General features: G+C 31.6%; 1 protein-coding gene across 1 annotated transcript; it reads right to left on the bottom strand.

Moving 5' to 3' along the window:
* Window positions 1–1,865: 1,865 nt before the first annotated feature.
* On the bottom strand, window positions 1,866–19,098 carry LOC149481410 (O-acyltransferase like protein-like). Its single transcript, XM_089705044.1, has 12 exons — window positions 18,999–19,098; window positions 11,557–11,696; window positions 10,738–11,080; window positions 9,925–10,033; window positions 9,397–9,484; window positions 6,971–7,137; window positions 6,394–6,579; window positions 5,699–5,869; window positions 4,954–5,101; window positions 3,705–3,891; window positions 2,897–3,039; window positions 1,866–2,257 (listed from the first exon to the last, which is right to left on the bottom strand). The coding sequence occupies exons 1-12, from the start codon at window positions 19,066–19,068 to the stop codon at window positions 2,117–2,119; spliced, it is 1,893 nt and encodes a 630-aa protein (XP_089561170.1). The 5' UTR covers window positions 19,069–19,098; the 3' UTR covers window positions 1,866–2,116.
* Between the last annotated feature and the right edge of the window lie 794 nt (window positions 19,099–19,892).

Below are 19,892 nucleotides of genomic sequence, written 5' to 3'. Positions count from 1 at the left end.
TAAAAAAGAAGTAGGCGGTAGTGTCATGCCATACTTTTCCGGTGTGACTTACAGCCCGCCATACCGACGCGAATATGTTGATTTAAATAAAACAATTATTCAACCATTTGTACCAGGCTAACTTTTGCACAGGTAACCATCGTCGTGCAGCCATTTACGAAAATCGCAATGCCATACTTTTCGGACGATTGCAAATGGTCGCCATACCGCCGAAAATCTGCAAAAAAAAATTATTTCGCCAAACTTTTTGTACCAGTATTGCATTTGGATTTTTGGAGAGTATTTGATAAAATGTGACCATTATTATATTTGCCATACTTCTAGTAGGGGGAAAAAGTGCTGTCATACTTGAAAAATTAATTTAGTATTAATTTATATAAGTGAAGATTTCCAACACCTAGATCTTTGAAATTTTGTATTTATATTCTTTGATCCTCAAACTTCCAGGAAAAATAAGTGCCATACTGTTACAAATCGTTTGACTTTCGCTATTTTCCGACGAGTTCGACTAACGCCCACGCGACTAAGCCGCCGGTACCAGCGTTCACACCATCATTTTTCTTTTTGTCATTGCGTACTAAGAACCCTGTAAAACCGCCATCCTGTTACAAATGACTCGAAATTTTGTGTCAGTATCTCCCGGTCTATATGTGTAATAGTTTAATATTTTTATACATCAGCTATTTGTTACATATTATTTTTGAATATTAGATACTAGCGGTCCGCCCCGGCTTCGCCCGTGGTACATGTTTACGTTTTCTCTACATAAGAACCATCCTCGTACTTCAAGGAATATAATAAAAAAAGAATTATCGAAATCGGTTCAGTCGTTCTCGAGTTATGCGCTTACCAACACATTTTGCGTTGTTGTTTGTATATAAGAAGATTACTGGTATTTTATCTTAAAATTTAAGCATATTATGTACCTAAATAATATTAATGAATTCGAAGCGTGTAATATATAAATGTACAAAATCAATTCATTATACATAATTATATATATAGGTATGTTGTATGTATCCTTATTAGTTATTATGTAGGTATGAGAAATAAATATAATTTAAAATATTTATGCATTTTTATTTTACATTCCTTAATTAGGTTTTTCACTTTCAACCTAGGTAACTATATATGCAATATATATTTTATATCATTTTGTCACGAAATGCGTTTCTCGAATATAGCTCTACCATTTTAGATACCTAATTCATATTTACACATTTATTTCATTCAAACCTTTCATTTATACACATATTTTTACAATATTTACTTATTTTTTAATTAATAAATATCGAATTTAAGTTGCCTAAGTATAGCATGTTTTTAAATAACAAATTATAAAAAAAAAAAAACAATTTATTTATAATGGTGAAACGTTTTATCTTTTTCCCTTCTAAACAAAAAATTGATTAATTGATTTTTGTAGACAAAAGTGCTTTTGACTCTTACATAATATAAAAATCACCATTACAAAATTCTTATTAATTTATTTAGATAATTGGTAGGCACCAAATACCTAAAAATTTACAAAATTAATCATTGGACGGATTTCTACAAAGCTTTAGGTACTTTACTAATTCTATCTAAAAATTTGAGAGATGTCGAGGAACACCCGAATGGAACGAAGTTCTATGAGAGAGAGAGACAGACAGAGAAACACACAACTCACAACTATAGCAAAAAGTGTCGTTACAACTTTTCGTCTTAATTTTCTCCGTCTAGCCCCCTTTCACAACGTAAAATAAGGAACTTCGTTCCAAAATTAGGAAACATAATTAAGTCTATTACAATAGAGTCCCTAATTCTATTCTTTTAACATTTAAAACGTTCATAAATAATTTTTAAATTTATATACCTACACATTTATTCACCACAATTTAGACTTAATTGTTAAAAAAGAGCGTGTGTGCCGAGCACACGTGTCAGAAGTGAAACTTCTTTGCCAAGATTCAAAGATACCAATTTAATTACTCCATGACGTGACGGTATCGCCATGACGCGACCTTGTAATTTTACTCTCAACGCCTAAAGAAGTTTCACTTCAAAAATATCATAAATTATCATTTTTTCTTAATATTATCTTTTTTACACAAAAATGAAAATATTTCTTAAATAATTATTTAATTTTCTTCTCTGTGCTAGTTTTATCTTTATACAACAATAATTTGAAACAGCTAGTAACTGGTACTTCTACGAGTATATGCATCGGAACAGCTAGTATGTAAGATCCCCAGACGACACCAAAATGAACTATTAACTGGAAAAAATAATATTTTTTAATTAATTAAGAGAGTTATTATTGGTAGTTTTCGATGATATTATGTGACAAATTAATTATTATTTGTCAACGTTTTTGGGATGTCACGTTTTTGAACAGTTTTGGATAAATAGGTAATAGTTCACAATAATTTATTGTTCCTAATAAATAATTTTTAGATTTTTACAAAAATAGCACATAAGAAACAAACTTTAATGTATTGTGGCATAATTTTGTGTAAAAAGTAGCATGATTGGTTAAGTATGAGCTTTTTTTATGGATTTGAAATTGAAATTTGTAGGTGCCAAAGGCAGTTACGTAACTTTTATGAGAATTCCAGAATGACCTCAAAGATTTTGACAAATTTTTAAAAAGTTTATCCGTTAAAATTAAAATGCGTGTACTAGTGAGAAGTGAAACTTCTTTATGACCGTATTTTTCAAAAAATAATTTACTATATGCAACTTTACAGAAATACGTCGAATCACTCGTGGTAGGGATAAGGAAAAGATGGCGCGTAACGGAAAAATGTCACGCGTAACAAAAAAATGTTACACTAAATTTTTTTCCAACCCCGATAAAGAAGTTTCACTTCAAAAATCTCATAAAGATAAATAAATAAAATACAATAAATCTCACCACATAAAAGAAATCCGCGTGTCCCAGCTGATGCTTGGTCCCCTGCAAGTAATGTAACACACTGACGTGTATCAGAAACACCGCATATGCAAGTTTGCTGGGAATCCGCCAACCGCTCCACTCAAGGATTGGGCGGATTGTTCCTAAAATGTAATTAATTATGTATTCTTATATATTCAATTCTCAAAATTGCAATAAATTTTATAAGAGAAAGAATGTATCTTCCAACTTCATTTACGTTAAAAAAGCCTTAACATACAGATAAGCCCACGTAATAAATGACATTCACTACCTTCAAAGTTCAAACTTAAAAACCACACAATTTAAGATAAGGTGAACAAGTATGTATCGACATCAGTTTCAATTGTATTAAGATTTAAAGAACACGCTTAAATATATTTTTGGTGTAGATTTAGAATGAACTTATAAAATTAATGTAGACCGTAATGTAACCGATTTAAATTAAATCTGTCCCTTTAAAGCGGTTCACAAGTAGTCGATAATAAACATTAAACATACATTTAAAAAATACGTGTGGCACTCGATTACTCCCGCGGTAAAGCTATTGCATAGCATTTTGGTTGGAGTTTGGAGTGGGTTAGGTTTTTTCGTTACGGAATTTTTATATTCGGTCGCCGCGCTCAAAGTCTGAGATAAAAGCTATGCAATAGCTTAAAAAAAATACGTATCGTCGTAAGCAAAGAAGACTCTATTGGATAGAGTCGGTTACATATAAACATGCAGGTGAAGCTAATTAAAGCACATTAAAAGAAGAATAAATAATAAATAATATTTAACTATAAATTACCTTCGAACTTAAACACCAAGCTCAGTATAAGGAACGACAACAAGGCCCCAAGCAGAGCCCTGTGGGATGCCGCGTACATTATCCGCAGAGACATGGACGCTTTTCCGCCACTCGTATAGAAAATCGTGCCAGAAAAGTATAGGACGAATATTAGAGGAATTATTAGCCATGTGATGTAGGCTAGTTTCTGGAAATAAGGATTTTTATTTATTTTAAGCTTCTTGTGAGCTACAGTGTAGATTTTTGTTGGTTTATGAAATAAAAAATTGACTAATGCAGGCAAAAACTTAAAGCTAAACAAAGTTTTCTTTTTGGGTAGGTACCTGACAAAATACTTATTAATTTATTTAGCACCTTTATCATTAAATTATTTGAGTTTAATTTTGCGAACTTAAAATTTATAAATTAGGTACTATGAGATATTTCTACAGTAATAAATATCCTTCTAATTAAATACAAACACTATAATAGTTAATGATGTACAGTAAATAAATACATAAATATCCTTTACTTTCAAGAAACAAAAAAATATAGGAGAGGTCAGATATTATTTTTACTTCAATAAGGCCAAGGTGTTAATGTCCTTAATTTTATATTAATGTTCCGGGTCATTAAACTGAGGTAACAATCCCAATACTGATACGAAATGTATGAAATCTTTTTGTTTCTAACTATTAATGAATTCCTGAAATATTCTTATTTACCCTGACCATGACACTTCATTTCTGAATGTTATTATCAACGGTTATTATTAATCATATTTAACATAAGAATATTAAAATATCTACCTATAAATAGTACCAATAACGGATGATGACGGTCAACTGTTTTAAGCAATTGATCAGTGCAAAAGAAGCAAAACATTTGTTTTATCTATGAAATTACATTGCCCCAAAAATAGTTTGACTTAATTTTCAACTATCGATTGACTAAGAGTTCTTACAGACAAACGGCAAGTTGTTCCGTTCTGCCGTTCACAACTTGCTGTTCGTCTGTAACAACTCTAAGATGCAAAACAAAATAGAGTACGTATGTTTAAATTGATTAATGTCGTTCTAGAAGAGAATTGCAATATGTATATCAATATTTAATAATATTATAACAGTTGGAAGCCAAAAATTGAAATTACCGTAGTATATTATTATTAGTCTGTGACATTACGTACAATTAATGTTCTTTTAATACCACTTAAAAGTCAATCTAACCTCTACGTTCAAAAATTTTTTCCAAATATCTAGCAAAAACTTACCCTTTTCTTCTTCAACTCAAAAGTCTTATTCTTCTGCGCATTATATATGAAAAGTCCCAGAAACATTCCGATTGCATAACACGCCATGTTGTTGTGGAACTTTATGTGCATCTTACTGAACATCTCGCTTTGGAACTTGCGGTACAGTCTGGAATGTGTTGGAATGTTTTGTAATTTTGTGGAACGTTTTGGAATTTAGTTCAAGGAATGTGTTAAAATATTTAATAATTTTATGTAATTTATCTGGTTCTTCTATGTTATGCTAAGAATAATTATATTTCATCTGTCTTGAAATACAATGAGAAAAGAGGACATTTTCTGGGACACTTTGCTATTGTACCTAAATCGTTGCTATGATAGCTTATTTATTTAAATACATTAACAATTTGAAGAGTCTTATATCCACACACGCTTGGTCCCACTCAAGCAGGACCATAAATAAGATGACCACCTCCCAAGAGATAGCAAAATCACCATTTTTACATACAAATTAAATAATTAATTAAATTAATTTTACTCAGTTGGCCACCTGTCTAAAAACTATAATTTTTCCAATAAAACAATCAATCAAAACACAGGACATTTCCTAGCATAGGAGACATTGTTCAAATATTGAAATTAATTGTACCTATAGCTATGGTTTATGTTTTACATAAATGTAAGTTATCCCATAACTGCATGTACATGTATATTTTATTGTTGTCAATTAATAAAGAATTATTTTAAAAAATTAATTAAACCTTACTCAGGCTTCATAACAAGAACTCCATCGAAGTCCTGCACCCACACATGTATAGCCGGTCCCACACAACCAACGAGGAACATTAGCAATATGGCCAACTTCCTGCCGCGGGTTCGTGTGAGCATGAATAGGACCAGACCAATGGCGAACATTTGCAGTTCTGCTGCTAGATGCCTGAAAATTTTTGTTAATAATAATGATTAAAAGGGATAATTAATAAATAATTGTTGCTTCTCTACTGGCTCTCATTCATTAATTGAATGATTATTATTTCTTGCGATTGGAAAAGAGATGGAAGGATAGCATTATTTTAGATCGAAAAAAACAATAAAATCAAAACAAAAACTAGTATCTAATCTAATCCAACAAAGGCAAATTAGATACCTAACATTTGCTGATTGTATATTGCGCAAGTAAAATGTAGTTGTAAAATAATTAATGTATTAAAAAAACCGATTAAACTCATTAAATTATTGTAGTCCTTGATAAGTATACAAAGTTTGAATTGAATCTATCCGTTTAAAATGGGTCAAAGTCGATTCTAATGGAGTGGGTTAAGAAGAGCGTGTTTACAAATAGAATTTTTAATACAAATTAAATGATTATGTTCTGTTATTTACTGCTAATAACTAACAAAATAAATAAATAATAATAAAAAATAGAAAATTTTAAAGGAGAAATAGGTCTGTCATTCTTACCAAGTCTGTATAGCACACGCCTTGTTCCCCTCTACGTAATTATTAACGAACAGCAAGTGGGACCACCAATACGTTCTACACATGTTAATGATTGGTGTCACGTGGTAGTCCCACAGTGGACCCGAACCCACGTGGCGATACCACGTGGTTATGAAACCTAGGATAACTGCGAGACTGCCGGTTAACCTGAGAAATGGATATTAAAGTAAAAATACGTACTATTTGCCACCTTATACTGTAAAACTAAAAAAAAAATACAATAAAACAGCAATGGTGTTCTTTTCTTATTTTATTGGAACGAAATTTCATCATGATGCGTTGCGAAAGGGGGCTAGACGTAAGACCAAAAGTTGTAACGAAACTTTTTGCCCTACAGATTGATATAAAAACACAGATGATAGTTAGTTAACAATTATTTACAGATTTTATATTGTACTTACGTACAATAAAAACGATGATTGTTTTGATATTATTAACAAAACAATCATCGTTTTTTTTTAATCAATACAATCGTGATTTTTTCTGAAGATAAATTTTAATCACAATAAAATTATGATAAACAATAAAAACTACATACCTGCACCACCTATAAAACAGTATAAGCGGTAGTTGCGACCACGTGAGGCTCTTGGTGTGAGGGTTCACCTTCAGTGAGTAGACGAGCAGACAACCAGACATGAGGAAGTAGGTCTGTACTAACATCATGCCATTGTAGATAAAGTGGTACAGGATGTTGTCGTATGTCTGGAATTGTTATTGTTAAAATCTTTAAGGAACTGAATTCTTTGTTTGCTCGTTAACTTATTTATTTATTTATTAAGCTATTGCATAGCTTCTATCGTGGGCCTTGAGCGCGGGGACCGAATCCAGAAATTCCGTAACGAAAAACCTCACGCTCCCCACTCCGAAGGGCGCGGAGGTGTGGCTTGAAGGCATAGCATGCAATAGCATTACCGCGGCAGTCCCCGAGTGCCACACGTCTTTTTTTATTTACTATGTACTAGTATTCTTTAATACAAGTGTATGGTCTGTACTTAAATATACAAAAATAAAAGTAAAAACCGTTTAGTGCATTTGGCGGCCTTATCACTTAGTAGTGATCTCTTCCAGGCAATTGGGACAGAAGGTAATCAGCTCAATAAAGTTTAAAGATAGGTAACATTCTTCGTCGTCCGTCCGTCCAGTAGTTTTTCGTGAAAGAGAAAAACATATTCATCCAGACCTCAAAAACTTTCGCATTTATAATAATTAAATTGATTATAACATATTTTTTATGTGACATAAATGATTTATTTATTTATTTCGAACACCATGAGTGTAAGACATAGGTTACACGCTCAGTCTGGCGTCAGTTCAGTCCATCAGTCTGCTCAGAATGACGGGAGAATTATCGTCTAACCAGTTGACTGACGGACTGATGTTTCAGAATATATACCGTGTTTTTCATCCATCATTCTGGCATCAGTCTAAGCCGGATCAAACTGATGAACTGAACTGACGCCAGACTGAGCGTGTAACCTATGAATATACCTAAATTTAAACACCAAACTCAATAATAATATTCCAACTTTATGATATTGTCACAGGCAGCTTACCTCGACATGGTAAAACTTCATAATTTCCTGTTTAAATATGATAGTTTATTACAATATTTTTACGCGATTTTATAAATGTAAAAGACCTGATTCTGTTTTGAGTTAAAAATTGTGTGAGGCAGAGACATCATACATTCCATATTATTTCACGCACAATTTTCTCTTCACCAAAACTATTTTACACTAGCTTCCGCCCGCGACACCGTCCGCGTAAGTATATTAATCCGTATTTTAGAAAAGGAATATTACACTCTTTTTTTCATTAAATTCACAAAATATATTTGGATTTATACTAACAATTATATAATGAAAGACTTCACGATGAACATAGTAATGTAATAATTACCTACTAAATTAAACTGACAAGGCGAGCGTGCTAATTTGTGCCTAGCCTAGTGTCCTTTTTAAAGTGAAACTTCTTTATCGGGGATGGAAAAAAATTTAGTGTAACATTTTTTCGTTACGCGTGACATTTTTCCGTTACGCGCCATCTTTGATTCGACGTATTTCTGTAAAGTTGCATATATGTAGTAAATTATTTTTTGAAAAATAAGGTCATAAAGAAGTTTCACTTCTTACGTATGTACTGTGTACACTAGTACACGCACACATTTTTCGCACTAGCTAGTCTATAATAAAATGCTATAGTAAACACATATTTTTCGTATTAAATAAGAGTTATTTAAGTGAAACTTCTTTAGGCGCGTTGAGAGCAAAATTTCAAGGTCGCGTCATGACAATACCGTCACGCCATGGAGTAAGGCGACGATTTTGGTATCTTTGAATCTTGCCATAGAAGTTTCACTTCTGACACGTGTGTACACACGCTCTTATTTATGTATGTATGTCTGAATTTTTCACGCTCTGTAGCCTACATAAATATAGGGATTTTTAATTGATATATTATGCTGTTTGTGTCAATGACACTTGATTTTATCGTAATAATAAAAAACAAAATGGCGATTATGACGTAAAATTGTGTAAGTAGGTACCACTTTTTTAAAATATTAAGGAGGGTTATAACTTAAAGTGAGAAAGATTTAAGCAGCTAAACAATGAAAAATTATCATGCAGCTTAACTGCATGATAATTTTTTATATACAAATAATCTGAGAACTGACACTAAAGTAACGTTATAGTTCATATTATGTGTACTAATCTAGATTTTTTTTCATGTCCATAATATATTACTTAGGTACTTTACGAAATGACCTACATTGTAACCTTTCACCATTTGTATTAAGTACATATATTTTTTTCTATAGTTGGAAGGCTAGAGACTAGGGAGTGACATTTAAACCGCCTTTAAAATCTCATTCTCATGGGATTTTTTTTGGCTACGCGACCGAAGGCGCGGGTCTAAAGCTAGTATTTTTATATATAAAAAGACAAGATTTAAAAATATTACCTTTTCAAAATCGAGTGGATTGTCAACGAAACCGCAAGCCATGAGCCACATCGTGTGAGCAAATATCATCATGAAGGTCAGAATCGATCTGAAAATAATACATTTTTTTTTAATATAATATGCATTGTTTCTTTCTATTTCTATTTTTCGAATTTAAGAATTACAGTTTGAAAAGAAAATAACATTTAGGTATTAAAAAAATTGTATTGAGGGTAGTGAAAAAAAATTCCATTGCAAAGTTACTAATTTGATATTAGGTATGGTGACTTTAGTTACAGTGGTTACAGTTTATTTAAATAACACTTATAAGTTTATTATTAGCAAAGCATGAACTAAGTATGTATATGACAATAGCTTCAAATTCGCTAGCCCGCTTTATGCCGACAGTAGGTATGTATTTCAATAATATGAATTAGACAAAATTCATTTTAGGTGAACTAGCAATTTATTTTTAATTTTTAAGTGCAAGATATATTTTTTCCTCTTTATTCATTAGCAAGCGTATTTAATAATAAAAAAAGTATTTACCTTAATCCATTTATCCCTTTGAATATTTCAAATCTCTCATCACCCGACTCAGGCAAAATTAATTGCTTCCAATTTCGCACAACAGAGAAACATAGCAGCAACTGGTTCCCTAGAGAAACATTAAACAAGGAAATACGTATTTTGGGGTTATAATAATTATGCAAACATATTCATTAGTCGCAATTATATATGTAGATTTAGCAATACTGTAGATAAGATTACAATAAAAGTTGAAACAACTAGGCCTACTACGTATTTTTTAAACCTTGCTACAATTTATTTTAAGTACATATTTAATGTAAAAAAAACTTGAGATTTGAGGGAGCACAGTTGTATAATGGCTTGCCTAAAGCGATTAATCAACTAAATAAGAATCCTCAACGATAACTATTTTTAAAAATAAATTAAAGACATACCTACTTAACTAATTTCGATGGCTGATTGTGTATACTAGCTGCAAAATTTTTATTTCTCATTGTATAAAAGATCGTATTGTTCTTGTTATTATGAGGTAAGTAAATAAAGTTCTTTAAACCGAAAAAGATAGTTCAGAAACTAGTGCTGAATTAATAATATTATATATACAATCATCGCGTAGCTTGTAATTTTTAACACAATTAAAAGTTAAAAATAAACAGAAAAAGAAGAAAAAACGGGTTATATAAATAAATGTTTATTTTAAAATAACCAGCTTTTACGTTATATAAGTTGAAATCTTCATGTTTTTGCGATCTTATAAATGCGGAAAACGCAAAATTTTTATTTGTTTAATGTATTTTATAAATATGTTAATTACTATCCACTGTAACTTACCATTGCTATTGTCCTTGCCGAGCGTTCGATTCAGTCTCCAATCATATATCGTTGCTATAAGATTTATCATCACCAATATAAACAAACATCCACCAAAAATATAATCTCCTATATCTATTTTGAAGCCTTCATTTGGTTGTTTACAGTAATAAATTGATATACTGGTATTTAAACCGTATCTTTTTCCGTAATATTTGTTGATGCATCCCTCAAGGGCCGATTCTAGGTCCTTTGTGTTTCCTATATCTATTTTCGATATGTATGATTTACATCTACGAGTGACACATATTCCATGATCTAAGTAAGTGTAGTTATAATGTACTATTTCGTCTGCTGAGTATCTCTGAAAATATAAGTTTTTTTATATTAATTTTTTGTTGTGAAATCATTTATTCGATTAACGAACATGATTCAAATTGTAAATACATGCATTCCATTTTTTAAGTCTAATTAACTGTTTATTACTAGTTAGTATTTTCTCACATTTATCTCTTTGAAGTTCTCATTTACAAATTGTTTTGTGTGTATTTTTATCCTAACAATTTACATATTTTGCTAATACCCATTGTCTGTAAATAATTTAGACTAACGAACTCATTTTAACCGTCATTTCAACTAACTTTAAAAAAAAGAGGAGTTTCTTAATAAGACTTTATTTTTTTGGATTCGTAACCTTAGAATTTTCGACTGAATCAACTTTTATTTGATAAAGAATCATTGCTTTTTGCCTTCCGGTTGGTCCTATTTTGCCTAATTTAGTTTGAAGGCGGTTTAGTTTTAATTAATTATTCAATACATAATTAATTCTAATAGGCTTACCTCAATCATTTGCATAAGTTCATTTTTGGGATTTGCCGTGAGAGAGATGCTCACGAGGCAGTATAGGCCATCTTCTTGACTCAAACATCGGCCATAGTTGTCCAAATGGAAGAGCGGTGGCATCCGCGCGTGTTCAGTTTCTAGAATAAAAGAAAATATATATAATTAACCAAGAATCTATACTTTTAATATTATAAAGCTGAAGAGTTTGTTTGTTTGAACGCGCTAATCTAGAGAACTACTGGTCCGATTTGAAAAATTGTTTCGGCGTTAGTTAGCTCATTTATCGAGGAAGGCTATTTTAGGCTGTATATTATATCATCACGCTAAGACCAACAGGAGCGGAGCCACGCGGGTAAAACCGCTCGGCACTGCTAGTGTTTAATATAGACTGTGACTCATTTTTACTCTTGAAAGGAACATTTTGCCCATATTCCAAAGATTTTTCATTGATTTACTGTTATGTACTATTTGGTCGAAATAGTGATATTGTCTGTAGGATAGACCTTCCTCATAATTTAACTTATTACCTACATTAATTCTATTACTCAGTTTGGATAGATTGTTGATTGATAGATTATTGTGTGGTTGGGAAGTGAAACGGGATACGTTTTTCATGGATTTGCCTGTGTTTTTATTGATTAAATTATTTTTATTGATTATTCATATTTCTTCTTCGGTATCAAGTACTGACATATTTATACTTAAAACTTATCAAATTCTTCACCAAATCTTTATAATCTTTATAATATATCTTTATAAAAATAAAAGTTATCGTTCTTACGTATGTACCAGTAAAAGTTGTTTTTATTTATTCTGTGATACGTGTAGAATCAATTAATTTCTCAATACGGAAAATTTTAACTGACCCTGTATCGAACTTCAATGAACGACTTGGAACTTTTTGTGACTAATCTCATGACTTCCTCATATTAATATTGTTTTTGATGTGAAGCTTCTTAGAGCGCGTTGAGAGTAAAATTTCAAGGTCGCGTCATTGCAATACCGTCACGTCATGGAGTAAGGCGACGACGGTTTTGGTATCTTCGAATCTTGCTAAAGAAATTTCACTTCTGGCACGTGTGCTCGGGTCACACACTTTTTTATAGATTGTATTACTAATAAGTAGGTACCTGATATTGATTGTATCAATAGTTAGAAATTTGGTTTAAATTGGAATACATCCATTTTTCATACACTGCTTACAGATAGCAGCCTTTTTGCACAAAGATCAGGAATCCATCGCTTAGAAAATTATTTAATAACTTTAAATGGATCTAAATGAAATAGTTTATTGTTATTTATAAAAAAAGACATTACAATATAATATTTATATAGACTAAGAAAAAGTCTAAAAAAAAGATCGATATTTACACATTGAAAAATTACAACGTGTTTTAAAACTATTGATTAGTTTTTAAGTACGTACTTCAAAAGTTCATAATACATGTTTACCCGGATAAGGGATAAACCGAACAGAGCATTTATTAATGCATATAAAATTCTCTGTAAGTGACAAAAGTCAAGTGCAAGGACAGTACTTTCGATGACATTTAACCCACTGGTTATTCCAAGATTAATCATAAGTTTTACAAATCGCACATTTTACGAAGGTACGTTTAACCTTAACAAAAAGATATAGTTCACTTATGAAGACTGCTTTTTATAATGAACTACCTATCCGCCCGCGGCTTCGCCAGCTTTGTCTAAAACCTTATAAATTATATACTAAAACCCTCCTCTTGAATCACTCTATCTATTAAAAAAAACGCATGAAAATCCGTTGCGTAGTTTTAGAGATTTAAGTATACAAAGGGACATAGGGACAGAGAAAGCGACTTTGTTTTATACTATGTAGTGATTAGTATGATTTGCACTCAACAATTCATCAATATATTGTTTTTCAAAAGCGAATATCCAATCAAAAAGATCTTAGTGAATAGAATTATTATCTGATTCAAAAATTAAAATCAAATAATTTATTTTGATTCCAAACTTGTTTAGACCTAATAGTAGGGGAGGCCAAGAGGGGATTTTGGGATTTACTCGAGCGCGTCAGATTACTATAAGGGACGGTACCTTAGCTATTCATTAGTACCTCTAGTCAATATGAGCAGTTATGGTTGGTGGGTGCGCTCAGGGGCCCCGCTGGAAAATTTGAATAATCCATAATTCCCTAAGGTTGAGCTCGAATCGTCAGATTAGCGAAATGGGGACTTCTTATATTGTAATTAACCCCCCCATATATTAATCTGACGCGCTCGAATAATATTACTTTAATTTTTTACCCTTTCTTCATAGCGATTAAATCGCCACTTAAATCGTCAGATTAACGTATACTTTTTTTCAGTGACGTCCTGGAGCATGCAAAATATCAATATCTAACGCGCTTGAGTATTTTCAAGCCAATTTTTTTCTTTTTTAAATTAAAAAAAATCAAAAAACCCTTCCCCACCGCTAAAAGTGAAAACATTATAGGACCTTTTTTTCTCGCTATGGTCTAATCTACCAATTCTAATAGGTTCCCGTGACGCTCGAGTAAATCCACATTTAGCATCCTGGGCTCCCCTACTATAAGTATATCTAATAATAATTGATCCACTAACCTTTGAACGGCTGTAACTTCCCATACACATACATATTAACAAACTTATTATTTTTTCACTTTAAAATCATTATTAACAACATTTATGAGGATTATTCTAATGGAGCTACGATTAAATACAGAATTCTTTTCTTTTTCGTGTACTAAATTCAAATTTCAAAACGATGAATTAAAAAAAAACAAGCAAGCAAAGGAATCTAGGAACTGCTAAAAAACAAAAAACGGTTTAGTGGACTTTTTCAAATTAAAAATACTTGAATAATTTTAATTTAATATAATTTTTAACTAAGAAAAGTCTGCTATTTTTTGGGAAAACGAACAATGAGGCACAATATAAAATTATTAATTAATTTAAATTATGATGTAAATCTTTCTGTTTCTGAAAAAAAAGTCTAAAGAAAAAAAAATTTTTTCATTCCATCTTTAAAATAAAATTTCCCGCGCAGTTACTTACAACAATAAATCATTTTTAAACTAGTTTCACTTAAGTATTAAAAGTGTAGTTTATCATATTATGTATTATATTATTGCACGCCTCATAAGCGAAGCGTTGAGGTGGGTACTACTGTCACTTCGCGAAAAACATCTGATTTTTCAAACTTAAAATGTCTTTATGTATCATACATTGCACTTGTAAGATAATACATACACACACATATTAAGAAAAAACACTATTTTTAACGTTCATGATATTTTTGATGTCATTTTTGTTATTTAAACTAGTTAAAAAACAGTTTAAAAAAGTTCTGTCTTGGACGTCCGTGTGTCTGTATGTGCGGATCCTTTTTCTTGTTAACACGATAGCGACCGAAATACTTTACTAATCGAGTCTTTTTTTTTCTCTTACGCTTGAGTATGCTCAGGAATAGAACCCTTTCATTTTTCAGGGTCTGATTCGATGTGGTTTAATTGTTATTAAATAAACAAAAATAATAATTAATAAATATTTATTAAAAAAAAATTATGAGGCGTGCACATTTGGATTTTCCAAATTATTTAAGTTTATGTTCAAATTTCGCCGTTAAAATTGTAAATACTTATAAAACAAAAACAGTGATTCATCTTGAACAATTGATTCGCAAAAATGTAAGTACTTTATAGTTTAATTAAATTATCCGTAGTAGTAGTTATTATAATTTATTAAAAATCGTTAAATTGTTTTAACGGTCTTCAAAATTTCTCAAATTTAAAAGAAATTATGATTATATACGGACCGCGGCTTCGCCGTGTAGTCATAGGAAAACCCGCAACATCGCAAACTATCTGTGTACCAAATTTCATTTAAATCGGTTGTGTGGCTTAGCTGTGATGAACAGAAAGACAGACAGACAGACAAAAGTACTTTCGCAATTAGTAACTGTATACAACATAATGTGACATGTGTTCTTCAAAAAAAAAACCTATTACTAGGAGATCTTTGTATCTTCAACGTAACTTCTAACTAAGTTTGAATGAATCGAATATTATTCATGAATAATTTATAAATTGATATATTTATTAACCGTTCGCTCAACTTTACAATTTTACTTAAAACTGAACGAGATCACGATAAAGGTCTCATAACCTTCTGTAGGGTCGGCCAATTTTGATTGCCAATGTTCGAATTACAAGAACTAAAAAAAAATCTTAAACAATTTATATACATTTATACGTTTTATTGTAGTATTTAGTAGATAGCAGAACTTTTGAAAACTAAATTTAAAAAGGGATGTCGCTTGATTACTGAACATTATTACAATTTATACAAAACACAGGCGGCCGCGGCGCTTTGCGGTTTCACCCGCGTGGCTCCGCTCCTGTTGATCTTAGCGTAATGATATATAGCCTATAGCCTTCCTCGATAAATGGGCATCTGACACCGAATGAATTTTTCAAAACGGACGAGTAGTTCCTGAGATTAGCGCGTTCAAACAAACTCTTCAGCTTTATAATATTAGTATAGATTAAAAAAATGGAAGTCCCGTCCCCCCTTTGGGTATTCAGGATAGCACATCTTTTTCATGGATAGGTTTCCTTATTTTAATATAAAATGTATAATTAATAATAACGAAATAATCAATAAATAGGAGCATAGAATGTGGTTCTGTAGTAGATAATTTATACATAAATATTATGAATTAATTTAAAACCAGACCCATTCCCTGTCAGTAATTAAAAGTTTTAATTATAGGCCCTAGTCATAGTTAGTAGTTCTTAGAATATATTTAATTTTAAATACAAACTACTCTATTTCATAATTATTGTACAATAAAGTTTATATAATACTAGCGGTCCGCCCCGGCTTCGCCCGTGGTACATATGAAAAATAGATGTTGGCCGATTCTCAGACTTACCCGATATGCACAGAAAATTTCATGAGAATCGGTCCACCCGTTTCGGAGGAGTATGCAGACTAACATTGTGACACGAGAATTTTATATATAAGATTATATACTATACTAATATTATAAATGCGAAAGTAACTCTGTCAGCAGATAGTATTAACTATTAAGTAATTATAATATGTCTAGGTATATTTTATTATATCGTAATAAAAATATTTAATACTAGCGGTCCGCCCCGGCTTCGCCCGTGGTACATGTTTACGTTTTCTCTACATAAGAACCATCCTCGTACTTCAAGGAATATAATAAAAAAAGAATTATCGAAATCGGTTCAGCCGTTCTCGAGTTACAATACAATACAATACAATACAATAGTATTGTATTGTATTGTATTGTATTGTAATTATCGAAATCGGTTCAGCCGTTCTCGAGTTATGCGCTTACCAACACATTTTGCGATTCATTTTTATATATAAGACTAGCGGTCCGCCCCAGCTTCGCCCGTGGTACATGTTTACGTTTTCTCTACATAAGAACCATCCTCGTTCTTCAAGGAATATAATAAAAAAAGAATTATCGAAATCGGTTCAGCCGTTCTCGAGTTATGCGCTTACCAACACATTTTGCGATTCATTTTTAGGGTTCCGTAGCCAAAATGGCAAAAACGGAACCCTTATAGTTTCGTCATGTCCGTCTGTCCGTCTGTCCGTCTGTCCGTCTGTCACAGCCGATTTACTCGGAAACTATAAGTACTACAGTGATGAAATTTGATGGGAATATGTGTTGTATGAACCGCTACAAAAATATGACACTAAATAGTAAAAAAAAGAATTGGGGGTGGGGCCCCCCATACATGTAACTGAGGGATGAAATTTTTTTTTTCGATGTACATACCCGTGTGGGGTATCAATGGAAAGGTCTTTTAAAATGATATAAAGTTTTCTAAAAAACATTTTTCTTAAAGTGAACGGTTTTTGAGATATCAGCTCTCAAAGTCGTAAAAAGTATGTCCCCCCCCCTCTATTTTTATAACTACGGGGTATAAAATTCTAAAAAAAATAGAGGTGATGCATGCTAATTAACTCTTTCAACGATTTTTGGTTTGATCAAAGTATCTCTTATAGTTTTTGAGATAGGTTGATTTAACTGTAATTTATTATATTTGCTGCTACGGAACCCTTTGTGCGCGAGCCCGACTCGCACTTGGCCGGTTTTTTATATATAAGACTAGCGGTCCGCCCCGGCTTCGCCCGTGGTACATATTTACGTTTTCTCTACGTAAAAACCATCCTCGTACTTCAAGGAATATAATAAAAAAAGAATTATCGAAATCGGTTCAGCCGTTCTCGAGTTATGCGCTTACCAACACATTTTGCGATTCATTTTTATATATAAGACTAGCGGTCCGCCCCGGCTTCGCCCGTGGTACATATTTACGTTTTCTCTACATAAAAACCATCCTCGTACTTCAAGGAATATAATAAAAAAAGAATTATCGAAATCGGTTCAGCCGTTCTCGAGTTATGCGCTTACCAACACATTTTGCGATTCATTTTTATATATAAGATTTACAATATTTATGTCGTTTAAGAATCTATAAAACATTCGACGTTGCTAAATCGTGACAGACATGTACACAATTTTTCTTACAAATAATGTCGACTGAAACACGCATTTTCGTCCGTATTTATGTACCTATGTGGGTAGTAGGTATACTATCTAATATATAAAATTTTCATGTCGCGGTGTTTGTAATTAAACTCATCCGAAACGACTTGAACGTATCCATGAAATTTCGTATGCATATTCGATAGGTCTGGGGGGGGGGACTTCGATATCCCGTGATAGGAGTCCTTAAAAGGAGAACAACATTTGCCGGAAGAGCTAGTAATTTTCTAAATTTATCCATGTAGTAATTTAACTTATACCTAACTAGCGATCCGCCCCGGTTTCGCCCGTGGTACATATTTACGTTTTCCGGGATAAAATACATATTCGGAAGAATCCCTCTAAGTAATGGTAAAAGAAATTTTGAAAACGGTCCAGTAGTTTTTGAGCCTATTCAATACAAACATACAAAAATACAAAGGTTTCCTCTTTATAATATTAAGTATAGGTAGATATATTCTCACTCTATTTATTTCTCTTATTTATTTTTTCTTACATTAGCCAAATAGCTTGTACAGTAATAAATTTGATTGTAGACTTTTATAGTTTATAGGTCATTTTCATATTTTCATTCAATATAAACGATTTAGAAATTTAGTCTAAAATAATGACAGGCAGTAATGTAGGCAGTATTGTTATTAGGCTTGTCAATTAATATAAATAATAATTATTAATTAAAAACTTATATTTGTTACGCAAAATTAAAAATATGCGCTGGTGACATCCTAATTTATTCAGTTTCAATTGTTTAAAGGGCATATACTCAAACTTATCTATATTTAAGATCTTTCTAGAACTATATACAACTAAAATTAAATACGTTAAAAGCATGTAAAAGAACTCACCATTAAGTCTATAACAATAAACATCACGACATGAGAACAATAAAACAGTTAAACACACAATTAATAACATTTTTTGCGATAAAATTTCACAACGCGAGCACCTCGTTCGGAAATTTCGATTAAATGAATAATTTAAGGTCAGCATCCGCTATACATTTATTTATAAGTACTGAAGTTCAAAAGCGAAGTAACGACGGGTTGTAAGGACTTAATTTTTGACCTTAACACTGCTGGTTAAGCGCGAGATTGTCAAATGTCTCGAGGGTTCCGAAATCGGAAAGGTGAAATTTCTACAAAAAGTAATAAAATCTAGTAATAAATTGATCTTATTTCTATTGGAAACTACATCTTTCTAAAAATAAATTGCCATTTTTTACGTTTTTTTAAAGGCACAAGGTTCTTATGGAGAGAAAACACCAAAAAGGATCAATAGGGCAGAACATCGTCTGCCAGGGCAGCTAGGATTTTGAAAAAAAAAAACGGGATTAAAAAGTGTATCTCTCTTAATGTCAAAAATATCGTAGATATCGGAAAACTTTCCAGGTGAAAATTCATTACTATAGTAAACTATGAAGTTCCAACTACTAAGAAAATGATTTTCCTTCATTAATTCAACTAAAATTAGGTCCACATGTAGAGAGGTTATGGTTTATACCTAGTCGTTTTATAGAAATTACACAGTTGTCTCTTTTTTCAGTTTTCAGCAAAACCTTTATCATAATTTAAGTTTTAGTTTTACTATTCGATAGAATTTATCTCAATGGTTTGAGAAAACGTAAAAAAATAAATAGGATCCTCAAAATAGAATCTTAGTTATCCCGTTGGTCTTAGCGTGATGATTGTTTAGTAGTGCTAAATTTAAAACTTATGTAAAAAATGTATTAGTTCAGAGAG

The sequence above is a fragment of the Colias philodice genome, chromosome 16 (genome assembly GCF_061535455.1).
Source record: "Colias philodice isolate Cphi_HAF_F1 chromosome 16, ilColPhil1 Martin Lab GWU primary, whole genome shotgun sequence".
Taxonomy (NCBI): domain Eukaryota; kingdom Metazoa; phylum Arthropoda; class Insecta; order Lepidoptera; family Pieridae; genus Colias; species Colias philodice.
Note: the sequence above shows the minus strand (reverse complement) of the source record. Positions and strands in the feature narration are given on the sequence as shown.